The 20,982-nt window shown below is 31.6% G+C and overlaps 1 protein-coding gene across 1 annotated transcript in view; it reads left to right on the top strand.

Moving 5' to 3' along the window:
- Positions 1 to 8,028: 8,028 nt before the first annotated feature.
- Positions 8,029 to 20,982, top strand: part of LOC139500845 (complement C3-like) — a 60,572-nt gene continuing 47,618 nt past the window's right edge. The window contains exons 1-9 of the mRNA XM_071289724.1: positions 8,029 to 8,185; positions 10,229 to 10,392; positions 11,137 to 11,340; positions 12,107 to 12,177; positions 15,520 to 15,651; positions 16,512 to 16,554; positions 17,306 to 17,393; positions 18,396 to 18,495; positions 20,478 to 20,714. Of these exons, the coding sequence (XP_071145825.1) occupies positions 8,130 to 8,185; positions 10,229 to 10,392; positions 11,137 to 11,340; positions 12,107 to 12,177; positions 15,520 to 15,651; positions 16,512 to 16,554; positions 17,306 to 17,393; positions 18,396 to 18,495; positions 20,478 to 20,714 (1,095 nt within the window). The 5' untranslated portion in view covers positions 8,029 to 8,129. The remainder of the gene's footprint in view (positions 8,186 to 10,228; positions 10,393 to 11,136; positions 11,341 to 12,106; positions 12,178 to 15,519; positions 15,652 to 16,511; positions 16,555 to 17,305; positions 17,394 to 18,395; positions 18,496 to 20,477; positions 20,715 to 20,982) is intronic.

Here is a 20,982-nt window from a genome sequence, read left to right as displayed (position 1 = left end):
ATGATGGACATGTTAATTTTAAGGACACACTTTTTTATTAAAAAAAATAAAAAAATGTTCCGGCTAGATCTACCTACTGTTTCTTTGAAGCTACCAGAGACATATATATGTCTCTGAAGCTACCAAGTAGGTTATATTAGATATCTAATATAACCTCCTTGAAGCTACTAAATAACACTGGACCGTTTAAAAATGAGATTAATCAGTGATTAATCAGGACAATAGAGCCTCCTCATTGGGTTTTTGATTATGTGAATACTTGGTCGTTTTTATAGTGATTATTTGATTACTGAGGGGGGATAGGACCTTTATCGGGACTCCGGGATCGGGTGTTTTTGACCTCGGGATTTCGGGATTGACCCTTTCGGGATCCGGGAATTCTTTCTTCGAATTTCGGGACCTCGGGATTTCGTGTTTTTAAAGCCCGGGATTTCGGGATGTCGTGTTTTTAAGCCCGGGATTTCGGGATCAGGACCCCTCCTACCCTCCCTCATTACTAGACCAATAATCTTTCATGATATATAGGACTGTATTCTGATTCATAAGATTATCAGGCTTATTTTAAAAAAATGATGTGATATACATGATATATAAGCAAAATATTTGTGATTATGTGATTACTTGCACATTCAAAGAGGTGACTCATTATAGACGTAGACGGAAACTGTTTTTAAATAACATAATATATTTCGTTAACTGTCTACAAGGTTTGAATCATGTATTCAACATTACTAGCTAAGACCCAAAAATGAAATAAAATAAAAATTAACTAGATATGTCACGTCTATCGATTCGTCACCTTTTTTGGGGGAGGGGGATGGTTTGATTCAATATTTTCTCATCAGGCTAGGGAAGTCAGTGGCGTATCCAGAACCTGTCATAAGTGGGGGGGGGGGGGGGGTAACTGACCTAACAAAAGGGGGGGGGCACTCCAGTCATGCTTCAGTGCCAGTGATTCCCTATAAAAGCAACCATATATTTCCACAGAAATATTGGAAGTTAGTCCAAAAAAAATGTTGGTCCTGTTCCTGCATGTATGTAACACAGTTACTTAGTTAAATTGTGGCCAACCTCGGTTTAGCCTGAGGACACATTGAAGAGGAAGAAAATTGTCCTGGTTGAAAACAATACAGGTTACTTCTTCCTGTGATTAAACCATGTGTTCTTACAGATTTGACAAGAACCATTGACTGATTTAATGTCTGATATGTTATTGTTTAATTATAACATATTATTTTCTGCTTTAATTCGATATATTTTCTAACTTCATCTTGCAAACATTTGACTGTCTCAAGATTCTCAGCACCTATCCCTTTAACTAATGTGTCTGTCTGTCTGTCTGTCTGTATGTCTGTATTAGTTTTTTCGTTGTCTGATTACGTTATTGGGATAATATATTTGCTGAAAACTGTTATTAAAAATTGGATTGATAGCATTTTCACAGCCAATCTTCGGTAGAAATTGAAGATCATTTGACATTGGGGTCTATCCACTAGTAATGAGGGGGAGGGGACAATAACTTTTTTTTTATGTAATCCTGTTTTTGGCTCTTTTCAAGGTGTTGTTAACTGTTTAAGTAGACTTGATCAGCTAGAAAAATATTGTGCTGACTGGTGTCTGAAAGTTAATATTAGAAAGACTAAAGTCATAATTTTTAATAAGATCTAATAAGGCTGGAAGGAAAATTCAGGCGAATTTTCGACTGCAGAATAACTTGATCGACTGTGTCGCTCATTACAAATATTTAGGTGTTCACTTTACTGCATCTGGAAGTTTTCATCTAGCTAAAACTAAACTTATAATATGGCTCTTAAGGCCTACTATAAACTTAGAAAGGATTTTATCAATTTGTCTCCTGTCTCCTGTTTTCATATTTTTGATCATACCCTTCAACCCATTCTGTTATATAATTCAGAGGTATGGGGAGGTTATAATGTCTCTCGTAATAAATTACAGTCTTCCTTATTTAATCTTGAAAATATTTTTTAAAAGCTTAAGTGTGAGAATGTCCATCTTAAATTTTCTAAATTTATACTTGGTGTACACTAAAGGAGTGTCAATTTTGCTGTATTATCAGAACTAGGGCGTTTTCCCTTACATTATGATATTGTAAAGTCAATTGTAAAATACTGGTATAGATTTGAAAATCTTACAACTGAATTCAGTCTATTGAAAGGTGCTTATAAATGCAGCCAAGAGTTCACAAATCTAACATAACTTATTGGTTCTCATTTGTTAAAAAAATATTAGAAGTTTTTGAAATTAAACAAGAAGTAAAACATTTCGGACAATATAAATTTTTGAACATATCTAGAAAATTAATTCACACTAAATATATTAGCAATTGGTATGCTAGCCAAAATAAAGCATCTAATGGAAAACTGTTTAATTATGTGAAATTTAAGCAGAATTTTGGTTATGCAAATTATCTTTCTTTAATTAAGAACTTTGATTTTAGAAGATCTATATGCAAATTTCTGCCTATAAGCTTCAAATTGAAGTTGGTCGTTTTTCAAATATTCCACGAAATGAAAGAATTTGCAAAAAATGCTCCTCTGGCTGTGTTGAAGATGAAATCCATTTTTTAAGTAACTGTGAAAATTTTAAATCAGATAGAGATGCTCTCTTTGACTTTGTTTGCCAAAGAATTCCAATTTTTTCTATTCTTGATAATCAGCATTAATTTATTTATTTATTAAACTGTGGAGACAATCAGGTCCTTAATGCTGTTGGTAAATTTATTAAAGTGAATATGAGTTAGTAATTGTATTGTAACTGTATGTAAAAAATTGTTTGTATCTATGTATCTATGCAAATCAATATTCTTTTTCCTTATTTATGTATGCTCTGTATGCCCCTTGTGGGCCCCTAATTGGAAATAAAATATGTTCTGTTATCTGAGACAAATTTAAGCTGTTAACCCACTTTGTTAACTGTTATCAGCATTTTTTCATTTGTTGAAAAAGAGAAACTCCGCAAAAAAATGAAAATTTATATTTTGTTCTTGAAGCATGTCCATCAATAAAAAAGTTTAATTCCGTATTGCCAAAATCGAGGTGTTGTAACTGACATATTAACGGACCCCTATTGACCCCTCAGTAATATTATGGTGCTGTCTTATTCGGAGAAGGATCCTTCGACCTATTAACATATACACATCATATTTCATCACATATGATAAACATATTAAGGTTAAAGGGGCACTAGCTGTCAATCTCTAGCTAGGGGTTAACTTGAAGTTCACATGAATACCGGTTAGAATGATGATGACGTTTTCACTTGCAAGTGAATCAGTCAAAAATTATGTTTAATCGCTTATTTCAACAAAATTAAAGGAAATTGATTGCTAAAAGCAAATTATTATTTCATTATTCCAATTTGATTAATGATTGATCTAAAAAAAATCATACTTTATTTTTTTATATATATCGTAGCTAGTGCCCCTTTAAGGTGGTACCCAACACTTTCACTAAAATTAATTTGGCTCGTTTAATTTTCATAAAATTTTGACAAAAAATTTACTTTGACCCTTTCACAAAAATATAAAAAATTAAAAAAATTTGAACCAAGCATTTTATCAGAAAAATTATACTGGTTATATAGCAGTTTGACAAACACTAATTTTGACCATTGAGAAGCTTAGGGACGACATCAAAAGATCGATGTAGGGAAAAAAAACTTAAATCGAATAGTTTGGGGGTGGGGTCAACATTGCTGCAAGTTTTGTTAATCTAAAATCGATTTTACATATATCCATATAGGTAAATCAATTTTTCCCAAATTAAGTTAAAAAGGGGGGGGGGGGGGGGTAGGGGTCAGCGAAAAAACTATGTGAATTAAGTTTTTTATCCTACATTGAACTTCTGATGTCGTCCCTTATTATTCCCTTAAAAACACAGTTCGTCATTAAAACGTTTATGTGATTTTACAGAGTTATCTCCTTGTAGTGTTAGGTACCACCAGAGACATATATACACATATATGTCTCTGGTACCACCTTAATTAATGACACCTTCTGTACGAAGTACGAAATTTTCGAAGTGCGGAACTGAAATAGTATTAAAACAACAAAGATAATGAATAGTAGAGATATCATAGGCCATTTTGTACATATACCAAGGGGAAACATCCTGCAAAGCTTTATTTTTTATTGTTTCGTTGCATTTAATAGCAAAATGAGATTTTGTGGCAAATAAATCCACGATTTTTGTAGAAAATGAGGGGTCGCCCCGATATTCCGACACCCCATTAGTCCGACACCCCATTGGTCCGACACCCCAATAGTCCGACACACATGTAGTCTGACAAAGGTAAATAATCGACGTATATAAAGGTTAGAGAATAATTGCAAACAGTATAAAGAATAGAGAAAATTGCATATCAATTAAAGAATATCTATATATGAACGACCCCTCCCCCAAATCCCTACACTTTCGTAGAATTTTGATATTGCAATCGGAACTACTCTTGCTTATGAGTATATCACTGAGACAGATAATATCATGTCACCTATTTGATATTACTATTGAAGAAGTACCATGACTACGTCCATATAAAAAAAACAAGGTCCTTGTAAGTTTTGGTAAACTAATTTAAGATATGTTCTATATGGGAACACATTCTACTAGAGAAGAAATGCCATCAGCAGTCTCTCCTCATAATGAATCATGTACACATGATAAGGTTTCAGCTGGAAAAACTGTCAGTTTACCATAAAGATGGACTATTGATTCCAACCATTACTATTTCGATTCATATATATACAGTACTACTGAAATTTGTAGATTTTAAAGAAATTTTGCAGTTTTTGGTTATAATCTTAAATATTATGATAGATAGAGCTAAACCACAGGCACTTGTCTCAGAAAAAATTTCTTATATACCTAATATTACATTGTTATATTAAGGTATATAAGATTTTTTGTCTGAGACAAGTGCATGTGTTTTGAAACTATATCTATAAAACCAGATTTAAACTATCATTTATAAGGAAATGCTTTTACCAAGTCAGGAATATGGTAGTTGTTATCCATTCATTTGATGAGTTTGGGCTTTTGATTTTTCCATTTGACTAAAAACTTTCCGTTTTCTTTGGAGCTTGGTATTTCATGTTTTACTTTTTATTATAATATTGTTCAATTACATCCGTGTCGGGGGTGTCGGTATAATGGGGTGTCGGACTATTGGGGTATCGGACCAATGGGGTGTCGAACTAATGGGGTGTCGGAATAACGGAGCTGCCCCAATCCACAGCCTTTCCCCTTTTACTCTCATATTTGACAATTCGGTGTTTGATAAATGGAAGACTATTGCATGCAGTGCTAGCAATGATTTCATTAAAGCATGGAAGTAATATTGTATTATATATATATATGATTAAAGCAAGTTTATAAATTTAGATATTGGTTGAAACAAATATAAATATGGACCAATTCAAGTACACCTTCTAGGGTGCGCTAAACTTTAGTGACTCAGTACGAGGTTTTTTGGAATTTAAAGGTTCTTAAAAGACTTTTTGTAAAAAATAAACACTAGCACATCATAGAAAAACAAGTGAGTAATCCATATTTTAAATTTTATAACTAAAATTTCTTTTGAAGTTTGAAAAGTTTGTACAAAAATGGCTACAGAAGGGGTTTATGACAGTCATTTTTGTACGAACTTTTGATATAATGAATCATAGAGATAGACCATTTTGTACATTGCATTGCATGCAATAATCCTATATCTATCAGTCATCAAATTGCCAAATATGAGAGGACAAGAATAAAGGCTGTGGATTTTCTATAAAATTTCCATATGTTTCAGTAGCATAGAATCAACACAAGGGTACATATAATCCTTAATATCAGTGAGATCCAGGACCATCACCATATCTTATTATCCTTTGTAATAAATTCCATTTTCTTTTAACATGTATTTAGATTTATCTTGATGTTTATGTATGGAAATAATGTAATTGTTCCTTGTTTCCCGCACGTACATATTGAGTATTCTTGATATGACAAAAAGAAAAACATATGACCAGGGATATCTGATGTTACCCGAAACACCTTTAGACTCAGCTCTGTGATTCTTTTTAAAAAATACACACACTATTTGAAAAAAAAATGCTGAAAAAAGTATTACATTACATAATACTATTATGATCATATATTGAGTAAACAAATTCTTGATTAATTATCTCCAAAATATATTTATAGAAAATGATTATAACAAGGATTTGTATAGTACAAATCCTTGATTATAATAAGAAAAACTTGATTAGTCCAGGACCTGACTTATTTTACTGATAAAAACAATTATGATTTGACAATTACTCAGTCGTTTCTCTCCCTTATCGTGTACGTTACTCTTTAGGTCGAATTAACTTTATCAGAAGAAAAAAAATCCAAGAATTGTGATAGTTAACGAACTAAACTTGATAATGATAAACAATGTCAAAAGAAATACTACTTAGAATTCAGAAGACAATTGGGTTTTCATTTAGACTAACGGTGTGTATACTAAAAATGAAAACCTCTTGATTTTTTAAAATATATTCACAGGCACTTGTTTCTATCCATTGGAAGACCCACTATCAACATTGAAAATATATTCACAGGTACTTGTTTCTATCCATTGGAAGACCCACTATCAACGTATATATTTTCCAATGGATAGAAACAAGTAACTTTGAATATATTGCCAACAAAATTATTGAAATTGAAATAAAGTAAATTTTATGGAACAGCTAGTTCCTAGGGATTTTGAAAAAGAGGGACACACCCAGCATCAGATCCACTCATTGCCTTTTAATGAGGGGCTTGCTCAAGTCTTGATTCAGTCATTCAATCATTCCCTAAATAAGTTATTATAACCAACCAAAATTTTCTCTCAAAAGGGTCAGGGGAGGGGTGGACTCCTGGTCAGGTTCCCCCTTAATCCTCCGCTAACATTAAAGAAATCATAGGAGTGGAACTAACAGAATCTGGTGTAGAGCTTTCTCATTGTCAATTATACCACATCTTCTTATTGTAAATTAAACTACCAGGTGAGCGACACAGACTCCTTGGAGCCTCTTGTTTTGTATATTGTTCATTTAAAAATATAATTTTGATAAAAGATATGTTTTAAAAACAATTATTTTTATATTTTTACAAATAAGGTGGTAAAATATGCAAAATATTCTAAAGTATGTTTGTTGCCAGATATGGTCATTGTTCTGTTGTATATACTTTTTGTTTCCTCTTTATATGAAGATGTATAAATTCTGCTTCTATTTGTTCTACATTGATTAAAATCAGACCATAAATGATCCCTCATATTTTGTTAAAAAAGTAGTAGTGTCGTTAATTGGACATGAAAGAATGTGTTGGCCAGTGGCGGATCCAGCCATTTGAAAAGGGGGGGGGAACACTCCCCCCCCTGGATCCGCCTCTGTTGGCAGTAGATTTAAGTTCCACATGAGTAAGTTCCACATAATACTACATATACTAGAAACAACCTTTAAATGTATCAAAAGAATATTGCTTTACAGAAAATTTCTTTATGTTCTTGCTTCTCTTAAAAGTTACTAGTACTAGGTCTAAATAATCTACTGGGCTAATAAGCAAGATAATAATAATCTTTTTTTTTTTTTAAAATAAACCCTTCAATGGTCAGATAGCTACTCGAGGATAGCTAGATATGTCTTTGTAGGATCAACAGTGTTAACTTAGACACATGTTAGAAGAGTTATTATCAGTTTAAAACATATAAGTTATTTCTAAAATTACATATATATACACAAAATATATGTCAGTTTGTTTACCACTTCTTCACCACAGGGCCTCTAGTTTGTTTATAATCTAAAAAGTGATATGCATGGGATTTTTATTCTTACAATTTAAGTGTGTAAAGATAACATGCTGATTTGAAGATAACATAATTTGGCACGGCATTCATTGTCTAATTGTTAGAAGATTATTATTTGATAAACTCTTTCCCATCCTTCAGATAAACAAATTAATAGTGAAAAAGTAAACAAAGTATTGAATTATCAAACAATTTGGCACTATCTTCAGTTCTGGTTCATATCAAGAACGTAAAAAGGGAAATTACCTTCAAAATTTTGTTAATGTGATTTTTACTGCATAGATGTATTAGAAATGAGGTTGTCAGTAATTCTGTTTTTCTTTTTGGATTTTTTAATGGTTTATTCAGAGTGAGTATATCTTATCTTATGATTTATAATAATCATTTCTAGCTGATTTCAATATCAAGTGAATTTTTATGACTGCATATCATCAAGTTAACGAAATGAAAAAAAACAAGGTCATATCAGAATTCAAATCATAAGATATATAATAAGATAGTTGCATTTTATATATTTAAGAAGTGCATTGTTATGTTACATGTACATGTATAACATTTTTTAAAGGTCTTAATAGAGAAGTGCAAAGTACAGGGTTTAAGAATTTTAAATTTATGCAATGTATGCATTTCTTTATCATTTGGAGAATTAGGTCCTAAAATTGCTAAATCTATGTAACTAACTTCATTTAACATTATTTAATGGGATAAATCATCATGTTTTTTGGTTCTCTTTTTTAAGCTGACCAAGTGAAATAAATTACTGTACATGATTCTGGTTTCTATATAGTTATATATAATTATCACACATGCACCCACAGTTATATCATCATATCAGAGAATGGCTATTACGTTAAAAATAAATTGTATCAGAAGTTAGATGTTGCACTGCATGACAAAATTAATTGAAAATGTTACAGAACTTTAGGTTGCAGTTTTTTAAATTACAAAATATGTGATATGTTTTAAAAAATCAAAGGAGGGTTTCAACCCAGGATAAAGGGAGTGCCAACCATACACTATATGTCCCCATTCAAAAGCATTGATCATAAAAAAGTTTTTTTTCCAAATGTGGAGCCCCCACTGGATCCACCACTATATATGATGAAATTTGTGTGTATTTAAAATGGATGAAACTCAAGTCTTAGTCATCTATGTATAGGAAAATATTTAGTTGGAAATTGGCCCAGGCAAAGACTAAATTTTGTCGAGCCTGTGATTTTTGTCACAGAAAGCTCGACATATAGGGTTAGTGAATCGGCGGCGTTGTTAGCTTACTCCTTAAAAGCTTTATATCTTATGAGTTGGAAGACCTGGATGCTTCATACTTTGTATATAGATGACTTTTTGATTCAAAGTTCTTGTCTGTCATATGTTCTTTGTCCTTGACCTCATTTTCATGGTTCAGTGACTACTTGAAAAAAGATTTTTGATTGTAATATTTCTTTCTTTCTTATCATGAGTAATAGGATAACTATATTTAGTATGTGCTTACCTTGCAAGGTCCACATGCCCGTCAGACAGTTTTCATTTCACTTTGACCTCATTTCATGGATCAGTGAACTAGGTTAAGTTTTCATGGTCAAGTCCATATATCAGATGCTTTACGCAATAGGTTTACTATATTTAGTGTATGGAATGATTGTAAGGTGTACATGTCCAACTGGCAGGTGTCATCTGACCTTGACCTCATTTTCATGGTTCAGTGGTTAAGGTTGAGTTTTTTTTTTTTTTTTAATACTTTATGCAATAAGTCAACTATATTTGGTGTATAGAAATATTTTATGATGTACATGTCAGGTTTAATCTGACCTTGACCTCATTTTCATGGTTCATTGGTCAATGATTAGTTTTCATGGTTATGTTTGTTTCTTAGATAATATAAGCAATAGGCCAACTGTATTTGGTGTATTAAATGGTTGTAAGTTGTACATGCATTTCTCGTTTGGTTTATCTGACCATGACCTCATTTGCTTGTATTATGTTAATTTTATGTGATACTTGTAGTAAAGCTTTATACTTAGGACCATCAACATAAAATCAATGGTTAGTAAAGAAGGCGAGACATTTCAGCATCAGAGGCGGATTTAGGGGGACCTGGGCCCCCCTTTTTGGGAAAAAATTTGGTTGCTTATATAGGGAATCATTGAAGCCTGACTGGAGCGGGCCCCCTCTGAGGTCAGTCAGTTGGCCCCCACTTATGAAAATTTCTGGATCCGCCTATGAGCATGTGCACTCTTATTATTTCACATTTTACAAACCCGAAACAAAATAATTAAACAAGATGGATGATTAATTAAATCGTTATATATATTTCTTTTGTCAAATTCTTTTGCAAATGATGAATTTTGCTTTATATCTGAACTGACTGTATGTATCTTTTTTAAATTGCCAGACCAATATACTTCATAACAGCTCCAAGTGTGTTCCGACTCGATGCTCCAGAGACGGTGTCTGTCAGTATTTCTGATATAGACAATATCTCAATACAGCTATACATACAGGACCATCCAGCTAAAGAAAAGACATTGTATGAAAGAACTGTTACAATATCATCAGGTCAGTCTACTAAGGAGGTACCAACTTCAATGGAGAGGGGGGGGGGGGGGGGTTATATTTTTTTTTAGTCAGACAATTTATTTAGTTTCAACACTATCAATCAAATTATTTTTTTTCAAAATTTAACAATATCAGGTATGGGGAAAATATGGATTTCAGAATATATCTTTTGTCATATGCTTGAACAGAATATTTTTTTTTCCAATTAATTGGGGATCAGAATATTTTTTTTCAGGAAAAAACCTTAAACCCCCTTAAATGTTCTCTATTTATACCTAATGGTAGAAATATAGCTGTCTTATTTCAAAATTCTTAAAATCATCAACAAGTACATTTTGATATGAGCAATATGACAGCTGCCACCAGACTGGCATTGTGATTGCTTCCAAACGCTCAAAGATCGCAGTGGCAGCATAGGTGGTTTAATAGTTCATTTAGTGACTCACTGTATCACTAGCGTATCAAAACTAAGGTTGTGGATTTGAACCTGGCAAATAGAAGGTACATTTGCCTCTGACCTGAATTGACTAGCTAAAATATTGTCAGTTTTCCTACCAATTGTTGGTACTGTAAATTCAGAAATTATTGCGTGCATTTATTATTGCAAATTTGTAATTTTAGGTTTAAATGGGATTTTAATTTTTGAGATATTCAGAAAATTCCTGTTTGATTCATAAAATTTTTTTTAAAATGCAAATTTCAATTATTGCAATCATTACCCTGTCGCCTTTCTATTTTGAACAGGTGAAGTGAAGAACACAACATTTATACTACAAGCATCAGATCTTCAAGACTCAGATGGCAATACCATACAATATGTGTCCCTTGTAGCCAAGTCTACAAATGGGAGATTTATTTTTGAGAAAGAGAAAGTGATTCTTTTGTCTAGACAAAGTGGATATATTTTTATACAGACAGACAAACCTGTGTATACACCTAACCAGGAAGGTACATTTATAATTAGGGCTATTTTCCTAATGCACTTAGGTTACAGGTTTGGTTGACTTGCTTGCTTTGTTACAGGTTTGGTTGACTTCCTTGCTTTGTTTGTCGTTTGTATAATTGTTTGCTCGAGTACTGTAATAAGTTTTACAATAGCAATCAATTGAAATGTGGGTCTTCAGCTTGTTTAATGCTTTTGAATTCTTGCATAAGCAAACATTTATACAAACAAATCAAGCAAGCTAACCAAACCTTTAAACTACATGCATTAGGAAAATAGCTCTAAGATAGAATATTTTTACAAAATTGAAACAAACTGGCTGTTAAAGCCTAATTACTATTTCAATATTTTACTTCCATTAAAGATTTAACATAAAATCATATTTTAAGTTTTTTTAATATCTCATAGCTTATGCCCCTTTAAATGTGTTTATAAGGAGATTTGACAATGAGTGCTATATAATAACAAAAAAATCAAGAGTTTCAGTAAGCTTCAAAGGGTATCCTTAATCATTAATTATTTTTTTAAAACAAGATAACCAATCTTAAAAAAAACCAGTCCGATATTATCAATTATTAATAAAAAATCATCAAATATTTAGCCTGGTAATCAAATAGTCACTATAAAAATCGTGATGTAATCACATAAAAAACAACCCCATGTGGAGGCTCATTTCTAATTTGGTTATAAAATTTGTGATTTTCACAATTAGAACTGGTTTTTGACATAAATGCAGGGCATTTTGAATTATCTACACATACAATATTTCAGTAAGGATAAGAGTAATTCCATTGGACGAGGTGAGAAGACCATCGACTGTTCCTGTACATATTGATATCAAGGTAAACTAATAAACTTTTATATTATCAATTACTCATTTATTTTTCGTTGTTATCAAATTGTCTATCAAAAACTATCTTTATATATATATACAAGATTTTGTAACCAGCAAGTAATCATATGAATGTAATCTTAAAGTAATCAAAAAGTAATCATGATTACACCTGTTTTTTGCAATGTAATCGATTACATTATGATTACTTGTAATCAGAAATGGCATGATTACTGATTAAATAGGATTACACTGCAAAATGTAATCGATTGCAGCTGATTACGATTACTGATTACGATTACCCCATGCCTGTTATCAATTGGCATGCATGGATTGAGGAAACCTTGCATTTTCGTGGATATTTGATTTCATGATTTTGTCAAAGTCTGTAATAATACAACCCAATAGCAAATTTGTGATTCATTGAACATTTAAATTTATAGTTTATCTGTACCAACGAAAAACCATAAAAATTGGTATCCCATGAATAATAATGAATCCGCAGTATTATACTCAGTTATTTCAACCTTGCTGATATAAGAATAGGATATGAAGTATGACTACCGATTAGACAACTATCCACCAAAGTTCAAATGGAGTGGATTTAAGCTATTATAATCAACCTTACAGTAAAAACCCATACTGTATAGTCAGCTTTAAAAGGCCCTGACATGAAAAATGTAAAACAATTCAATTGAGAAAACTAACTGCCTAATTTGTAACAAAATAATTTACGAAAAACAAATATGACGAACATTAACTTAACAAAAACCACTCTACAGGCTCCTGACTTGGAACAGGCTTGTATGTAGAGTTAATTCTGCTTAAAGTAATGATGTAAAATGTAGTACATAACAACAAACCAATTTTATTGTGGTTGGCCTTTAGATCCCCCAATAGGACTTGATAAAGGGTAACCCTCCCCTATTCCAATTTAAAGAGTTCCTGGATAGTTATTTTTTTATGTGGAGATTGAAAAAGTCATATCTTTTGCGAGTAGAAAAATATTGCAAATATAGGTCAAAGCATTACTATGTAAAATTTGGATCTTTCCTTGTTTAACTACATCTAGCAAATGTGAAAATTGCAAAACTAAATTGCTGTCAAATTGGCTAGTAAGGGCCAAATGTGAAATGAAGTTTCAGCGAAAATAAGTAACATTAGTTGGTTTACAGTAGGCTCTGGATTAGCAAACTTATTTGATGTACTGGATTTTTTTAACTTTTGATACGACCGCAAAAATTTTAATTTTTCGTCGTATATTGCTATCACGTTGGCGTCGTCGTCCTGCGTCGTCGTCGTTGTCGTCGTCGTCCGAATACTTTTAGTTTTCGCACTCTAACTTTAGTAAAAGTGAATAGAAATCTATGAAATTTTAACACAAGGTTTATAACCACAAAAGGAAGGTTGGGATTGATTTTGGGAGTTTTGGTCCCAAAATTTTTGGAATTAGGGCCAAAAAGGGCCCAAATAAGCATTTTCTTGGTTTTCACACTATAACTTTAGTTTAAGTAAATAGAAATCTATGAAATTTTGACACAAGGTTTATGACCACAAAAGGAAGGTTGGGATTAATTTTGGGAGTTTTAGTTCAAACAGTTTAGGATTTAGGGGCCAAAAAAGGGCCCAAATAAGCATTATTCTTGGTTTTCGCACAATAACTTTAGTATAAGTAAATAGAAATCAATGAAATTTAAATACAAGGTTTATGACCACAAAAGGAAGGTTGGGATTGATTTTGGGAGTTGAGGTCTGAACAGTTTAGGAATTAGGGGCCAAAAAGGGGCCCAAGTAAGCATAATTCTTGGTTTTCGCACCATAACTTTAGTATAAATAAATAGAAATCTTTGAAATTTAAACACAAGGTTTATGACCATAAAAGGAAGGTTGGGTTTGATTTTGGGAGTTTTGGTCCCAACAGGTTTTTAGGAATAAGGGGCCCAAAGGGTCCAAAATTGAACTTTGTTTGATTTCATCAAAAATTGAATAATTGGGGTTCTTTGATATGCCGGATCTAACTGTGTATGTAGATTCTTAATTTTTGGTCCCGTTTTCCAATTGGTCTACATTAAGGTCCAAAGGGTCCAAAATTAAACTTAGTTTGATTTTAACAAAAATTGAATCCTTGGGGTTCTTTGATATGCTGAATCTAAAAATGTACTTAGATTTTTGATTATTGGCCCAGTTTTCAAGTTGGTCAAAATCGGGGTCCAAAATTAAACTTTGTTTGATTTCATCAAAAATTTAATAATTGGGGTTCTTTGATATGCCAAATCTAACTGTGTATGTAGATTCTTAATTTTTAGTCCCGTTTTCAAATTGGTCTACATTAAATACCAAAGGGTCCAAAATTAAACTAAGTTTGATTTTAATAAAAATTGAATTCTTTGGCTTTTTTGATATGCTGAATTTAATCATGTACTTAGATTTTTGATTATGGGCCCAGTTTTCAAGTTGGTTCAAATCAGGATCCAAAATTATTATATTAAGTATTGTGCAATAGCAAGAAATTTTCAATTGCACAGTATTCAGCAATAGCAAGAAATCTTCAATTGCACAGTATTGTGCAATAGCAAAAAATGTTCAATTGCACAGTATTGTGCAATAGCAAGAAATCTCCAATTGCACAGTATTGTGCAATAGCAAATATTTTCAATTGCACAGTATTGCGCAATAGCAAGAAATATCTAATTTGCACAATATATTGCACAATATTGTGCAATAGCAAGAAATTTTCAATTGATTGGAGTTATCTTTCTTTGTCCAGAATAGTAGTTGAATCAACTTAAATCATTGTTTTATACAATGCACAATGTATATTCACTTTTACTACCAACTGATAAATTAAAACACTCTTTACCATTCAGTGATAACAAGCACTTTTTGTTACATTTTAATATTTTATGATGTATTTAAATGAGTAGTTATTGTTGCAAACTCCATTAGAAATTTGAATTGAGATCAGTTTTGAAAAAAGGGAAAGGGGGATGTGAAAAAAAAATGGGTGGGGCGGGGGGTTAATTTTTCTCATTTCAGATTTCATAAATAAAAAGACAATTTCTTCAAACATTTTTTTGAGAGGATTAATATTCAACATCATAGTGATTGCTCAAAGACAAAAAAATTATTTTAAGTTCATTAGACCACATTCATTCTGTGTCCAAAACCTATGCTGTGTAAACTATTTAATCACAATCCAAATTTAGAGCTGAATCCAGCTTGAATGTTGTGTCCATACTTGCCCCAACCGTTCAGTGTTCAACCTATGCGGTCGTATAAAGCTGAGCCCTGCGGAGCATCTGGTTTTCATCATAAACTGATTACATAATATATACACCAATTATTTTTTTAGAACCCACAAGGAGTTATAGTCCAAAGGAAGAATGGCACATACCATGGAAGTTTTATAACAGATAAATTTCTGCTACCATCACGCCCATTCTATGGTAATAACTGGACTGTTGAGGCTAGGTTCACTAATGGGGTATGTATGAAATATTCATGCTATGTATTAGCTACAGAACCATTATAGCTTTTAGGTCCTTTTTTTTTTTACTATTTGTGGACCATTTATGTATGGTCCGCAAATATTCAAAAAATAACATAAGGACTGAAGAGCCACAGTTCGGCAGCTATCTTTCATGAAAAAGTTAAATTTTATTTTGGTTTTAAACATGTTTTATTCATAATGATATGAAAAAGGCTTGAGTTCAATTTCAAACACACCTTTCTGTTTACAAACATTTATAACATATTGAATGTTTGAAATTTGAAATCATAAGTAAAGTGATCTGTTATATATTTCTTGTAGCTTTATTATTCTATAATTTTTGCAATAAGGTAGATTTTTTGACAGATAGGTGTATACCTTGTCCCTCACTTTTTGTTGGTTTTAGTATTTGGAATATGCACAAATACATGAACCATGGCAGAGAAAAACTGATAAATGCATTGCATTGAAGTATTTATTGAAACTAAATACAGATAAGAAAACATATATAAATGTGCTTATAAATACATCAGAAATTAAAAATGTTCTCCTTAAAATTTTACTTCAGAGCATCTTTACCTACCATAAAAATTATTAATTTTATAAATTTTCAATACTAACTATTATCGGGACAAGTAAAAGTAAAGATTTGCTTTCCAGAGTTTTAGAGATTTGTCTGTATAATTTAAGGCAACATTTTTCTACAAGGCTATTTAACTGACTGCTGATTTATACATAATTCCATTCTAATAATTATATCAATTTCAGTATATAACTGACATGCACATCTTTTGTCCTAGGAACAGCTGTTCTTTTAATAATTAATTCCAAATTTTTGTTTCCTTTTTCTTCAGCTTGAAACAGAAACAGTAGTGACATTTGAAGTAAAAGAGTATGGTAAGTATAATTGAAGTTTATAGACAATAGAATGAATACAACTATAATTTGTGTATTTGTTTACAAAAAAATAGAAGTAGGGAGAATATGTATTCATTTGCAAAGATTAGAAGTAGGGAGAATGTATTTATGTATTTTATTAATTATTTAATCCTGAAAAAAGAAATCCTGAGGTCAAAATTGTGCTTTACTTTAAGCAACTATTAAATATCCAAAAGAAAAAAAATCAAGAAATTTGCAATCATATGAAAAAGAAAATAAACATAAATAAACCTATGAAGAGTTGATGGGAAATAACTCATATTCATATGAAAATTCTGAGTGTGATAAGATTGTGAATGGGAAGAAAAATATGGTCAAAAATGAGAAAAATACCATACTGTAATCTGTATAGTCAACTGTAAAAGGCATGACTTGAAAAATGTTAAACAATTCAAAAGGAAAAAATAATTCATAACAATTTAACTTAATTTAACTTAAGAAAAACAAATGTGACAGACATGAACCAGTGACAACCTGTTTAAAGAAAACTGTGTTTCTAATACATTTTTATGCTAATATGCAATGATATATTGACTTGCACTCAAAATTGCCTTTCTTAATCATTTGAAAAAATGAGCAGTTAGTCTTAATAATTCAGCTCTTACAGATACCAAGATGAACAAACCTATAATATTTAAGCTGCCAATAGATGAATGGGTGTGGTTTTCTTTGAAATATTTGTTTACCATTAAATCCTGTGATATTTCAGTTTTACCAAAGTTCAGTATAACTCTGAAGTCAGAACCAGACATTATTCTCCCAACAACAGAGACGATAAGAATAAATGTTTCAGCCAAGTGAGTATTTACAAATGTTAATGTAGTTAAGGAGTTTTCTGCCATCTTGAATTGCCTCAAGTGAATTGCAGAAGACTGCCAATATTTCATCTAGATATTAATTGAAATCAGCCAAATTTACGTTGAAATTGAAATTAAATAAACTAGTTGGACTTTTTTCTCAAATGATGAAAATAAATTCTTATGATTGGATTGTATCATAATAAATTTTGTTTGTGGCCAAGTTCGGATGGATATCTAGAGTAGATAGGATTGACATGGTCATATATAACACCTGTTATGATTGGATATAGCTTTCCCGCCATTAGAACTCAATGAGCCCTGGGTTGTGGCAGGGCTGCTATCGATATCCCGGATGTTATGACGTCGATCCAATCAAATTTGAATGTAAACATATTCAGAGTAGGGGCCTTGTATTTCCGGTAATCTAGAGTCCTTACTCTTCAAAATTATTTACCGTTTATATGGAACTAGAGACAGTACTCAAGGTTCCATCCGAACTTGGCCTAAGACATAACACTACAGAAGATAACTCTGTAACAATCAGCTGAACGTTTTAATCTAGTTCTTTTAAACATTTAGTTTCTCGATGATCAAGATCAATATTTATCAAACTGCTTTATATCCAATGAAATTTAAAGTGTGTGGTTCAAGTTTTTTGAATTTTTTGTCAAAGGGTCAAAGTGAATATTTTGTCAAAATTTTATGAAAATTAAATGAGACACATTAATTTAAGTCAAAGTGTTTGGTACCCCCTTAAAATGTTATCCCTTTAATATCGTTTCTGTATCCAGAGGCTGTCATTTGAACCACAGACAATATCTTGACCAATCCTGGTTTGATAATGTCCTTTGGGGTCAAGTAGACTCATATTTACTTTGAGGTCACTCTGAGGGTCTAGTTAATGATCATGATTTTTTTAATGTTTTGTTAACAGCAGAGAAAACCATAAGTATTTTGCAATCAAAAGTTTGACATCTGAACATCATTTGGATATTTCAGTTATTTTCATGGAAAAGCAATTGATGGTACCTGTGTATTATCTTATGGAATTATTACAGATGGACAACATAAAATCAGTGATGTTGACCTGAAACAGCAGGTAAAACTTCAAATTTGAATTTTATTCACAATAAAAACTTAACTAGAAATTTTAACATAGTTTATACTGTAACCAACAAGCATGTAATGTGGACATATTTATGGTTCTGAAGATGCAAGGATACTTTGCCATTGGATGTTGGAAGTATGAATACTGTTAATTCAGAAATTATATTGCAAATGTGACCAAGTTATAATTGCAATAATTTAAACTCTCATTTTGATTTTTTTTTATATGAATTAATCATTATTTTTCTAAATATTGCAATTTAGGCTTAAGGACAAAATCTCATTAACAAATGCATGCAATAATTTCTGAATTTATAGTAGATAGGTTTCGGTATATTGAATAAGAGTTATTAATTTTGACTAACCAACTTGAAATATGTGGTACCAACTAGTTTATAGATCCTTACAACATCAAAGTGATGTCTCTAGCAAATATAAAGGAATTATAATTGCTCATAAAAAAAAAAACTTTTTCTTTAGTCTAGCAGTCAGTATACCAAGTTGAACTTTTACTGATTTTGAAGGTTTTTGTGCTCATATGCCTCTAAGATTACAATAGAAGGGATGTAACTCTTTTTCAAATTGTGTCAATTGAAACCTATCAATTACTGTGGATTCATTTATTTTCGTTGGTACCAATTTTCGTGGATTAAGAAAAACTTGCATATTCGTGGATATTTAATTTCGTGGTTTTGCTGAAGTCTGCATACAAACCTATAGAAAAATTATCATTCGTTGAATATCTAATTTTGTGGTTTGACTGTGCCCACGAAATCCCCGAAAATTGGTATCCAACGAATAATAATGAATCCACAGTATTAGTTTTAGAATTCAATGAGTGTGTAGGCAAAGGTGAAATCTTTGGTTAGCTTGTTTGCTAGCTGAACCGTGAAGTCATTGTTAGGTTAGTTAAACTACCCTTATTTAATAGTAGACTAGTCTGACAGATAACCAATCTATCTGTCTGTAGGACAGGGCTACTTCGAATGGAGGGAAGTATACCTAACCTTACAATAACTTCACAGTTCAGCTAGCAAGCAAGCTAACCAAAGATATTACCTTTAGCTACACACTCATTGAAATTGGCTGTAATGATTATTGTTAAGTAGCATTAAATACTGAGTCCCAATCTGCCAAAGAATCAGGCAGTGTTGAAAACATGACACCAAAAACTTGCACAAGTTTACATTAATTTAAATTCGAAATATATAATGGTGCATGAATATAACATTTTGTTCTGGTATCTGAAGATTTAACTTAGTTGAAATGCACTAGAAATTAACAAATAAGGGGAGCTAACTATGTAATTTGCTATTCCTAACCAACAATTATCTAAATATTTCTCTTATTACCAAACATACAGAAACTAAAGTCCTACAATTTCTAACTCAGGATGAGTTTTAAATCAAAATAGAAGGGTTTATGTCATGTTGACAGGTTTGTTTTGGCCATGTTTTAAATTCTTCTTAATTGCCTGATTCTTTCAAAGACTTGCACATGTTTTCCGTATACAGTTGCCTCAGCTTGACCTTTCTCGTAAAAATCTGGTGATTACAGTTACGCAAGTGCAAAGGGGAAACCCAAATTGGTAACAAATGTTAAAATCACTCAGTCATCAAAATAATCTAAATTTTATTGTATATGTTATACATGTTCTCACTTGAATATCCATGCTTCTCTTTTGATTGTTTACAAAGAGCTTTACAATCGGTAAACTTAGCCTTCAAAACTTAACTATTTTAATTAGTTGCCATATTTTCACAACAAAACTGACCAAGTAAAATAATTTTTTGACAATTATACAAAATGGATGTGTAACAAATGATAAAATCATACCCAGAAGACCAAGTTTATGATATATGCATGCATTGGTTCAAGAATTGAATTAACTTTATTTTTCAACAGTTACTGGTTTCATATGACTTTAATTCAAAAAAAAAATCTTTTGATGCCATTTTAATTTGTTGTTTTCAGATGACAGTGGGATCAACAGATTTTGAAATAAGTAAGAATACATTGGAGGAGAGATTTCCATCCTACTGGTTCCCTGATGGAGCAAGACTATATCTGGAGGTTACCATACTAGATAAGGGAACAGGAAGAAGGGAACAAGTTTCTGATAAGAAAACTGTGTTCTCTAACCATCCATATAAAATATCTGTAGAAAAATCACAGAAATACTTCAAACCTGGAATTCCTTATGACTTGGTAGTAAGTATTAGAATAGTTAAATATGATTGTGGAACATGATTATCACTTCTTGTTATCATGCTCTGGATGAACTAAATTAAAATAAAAAAATGTAGAATTTAAAATTGATACTATTAGTCAGAAGACAAAATTGGAACTGCATTAGTTCAGGAACAAAGAAAGTTGATATTTGATTTTAAAGTGCAGATACTTCTTGTTTGTCTAAACATAACATTTTCTTCAATCATTTCTTGGCTAGTTTTGGAAATAATCTTCATTAATTATGTTT

The sequence above is a fragment of the Mytilus edulis genome, chromosome 13, assembly GCF_963676685.1.
Source record: "Mytilus edulis chromosome 13, xbMytEdul2.2, whole genome shotgun sequence".
Classification (NCBI taxonomy): Eukaryota; Metazoa; Mollusca; class Bivalvia; order Mytilida; family Mytilidae; genus Mytilus; species Mytilus edulis.
The sequence above is the reverse complement of the archived record's forward strand: the minus strand, read 5'-3'. Positions and strand labels throughout refer to the sequence as shown.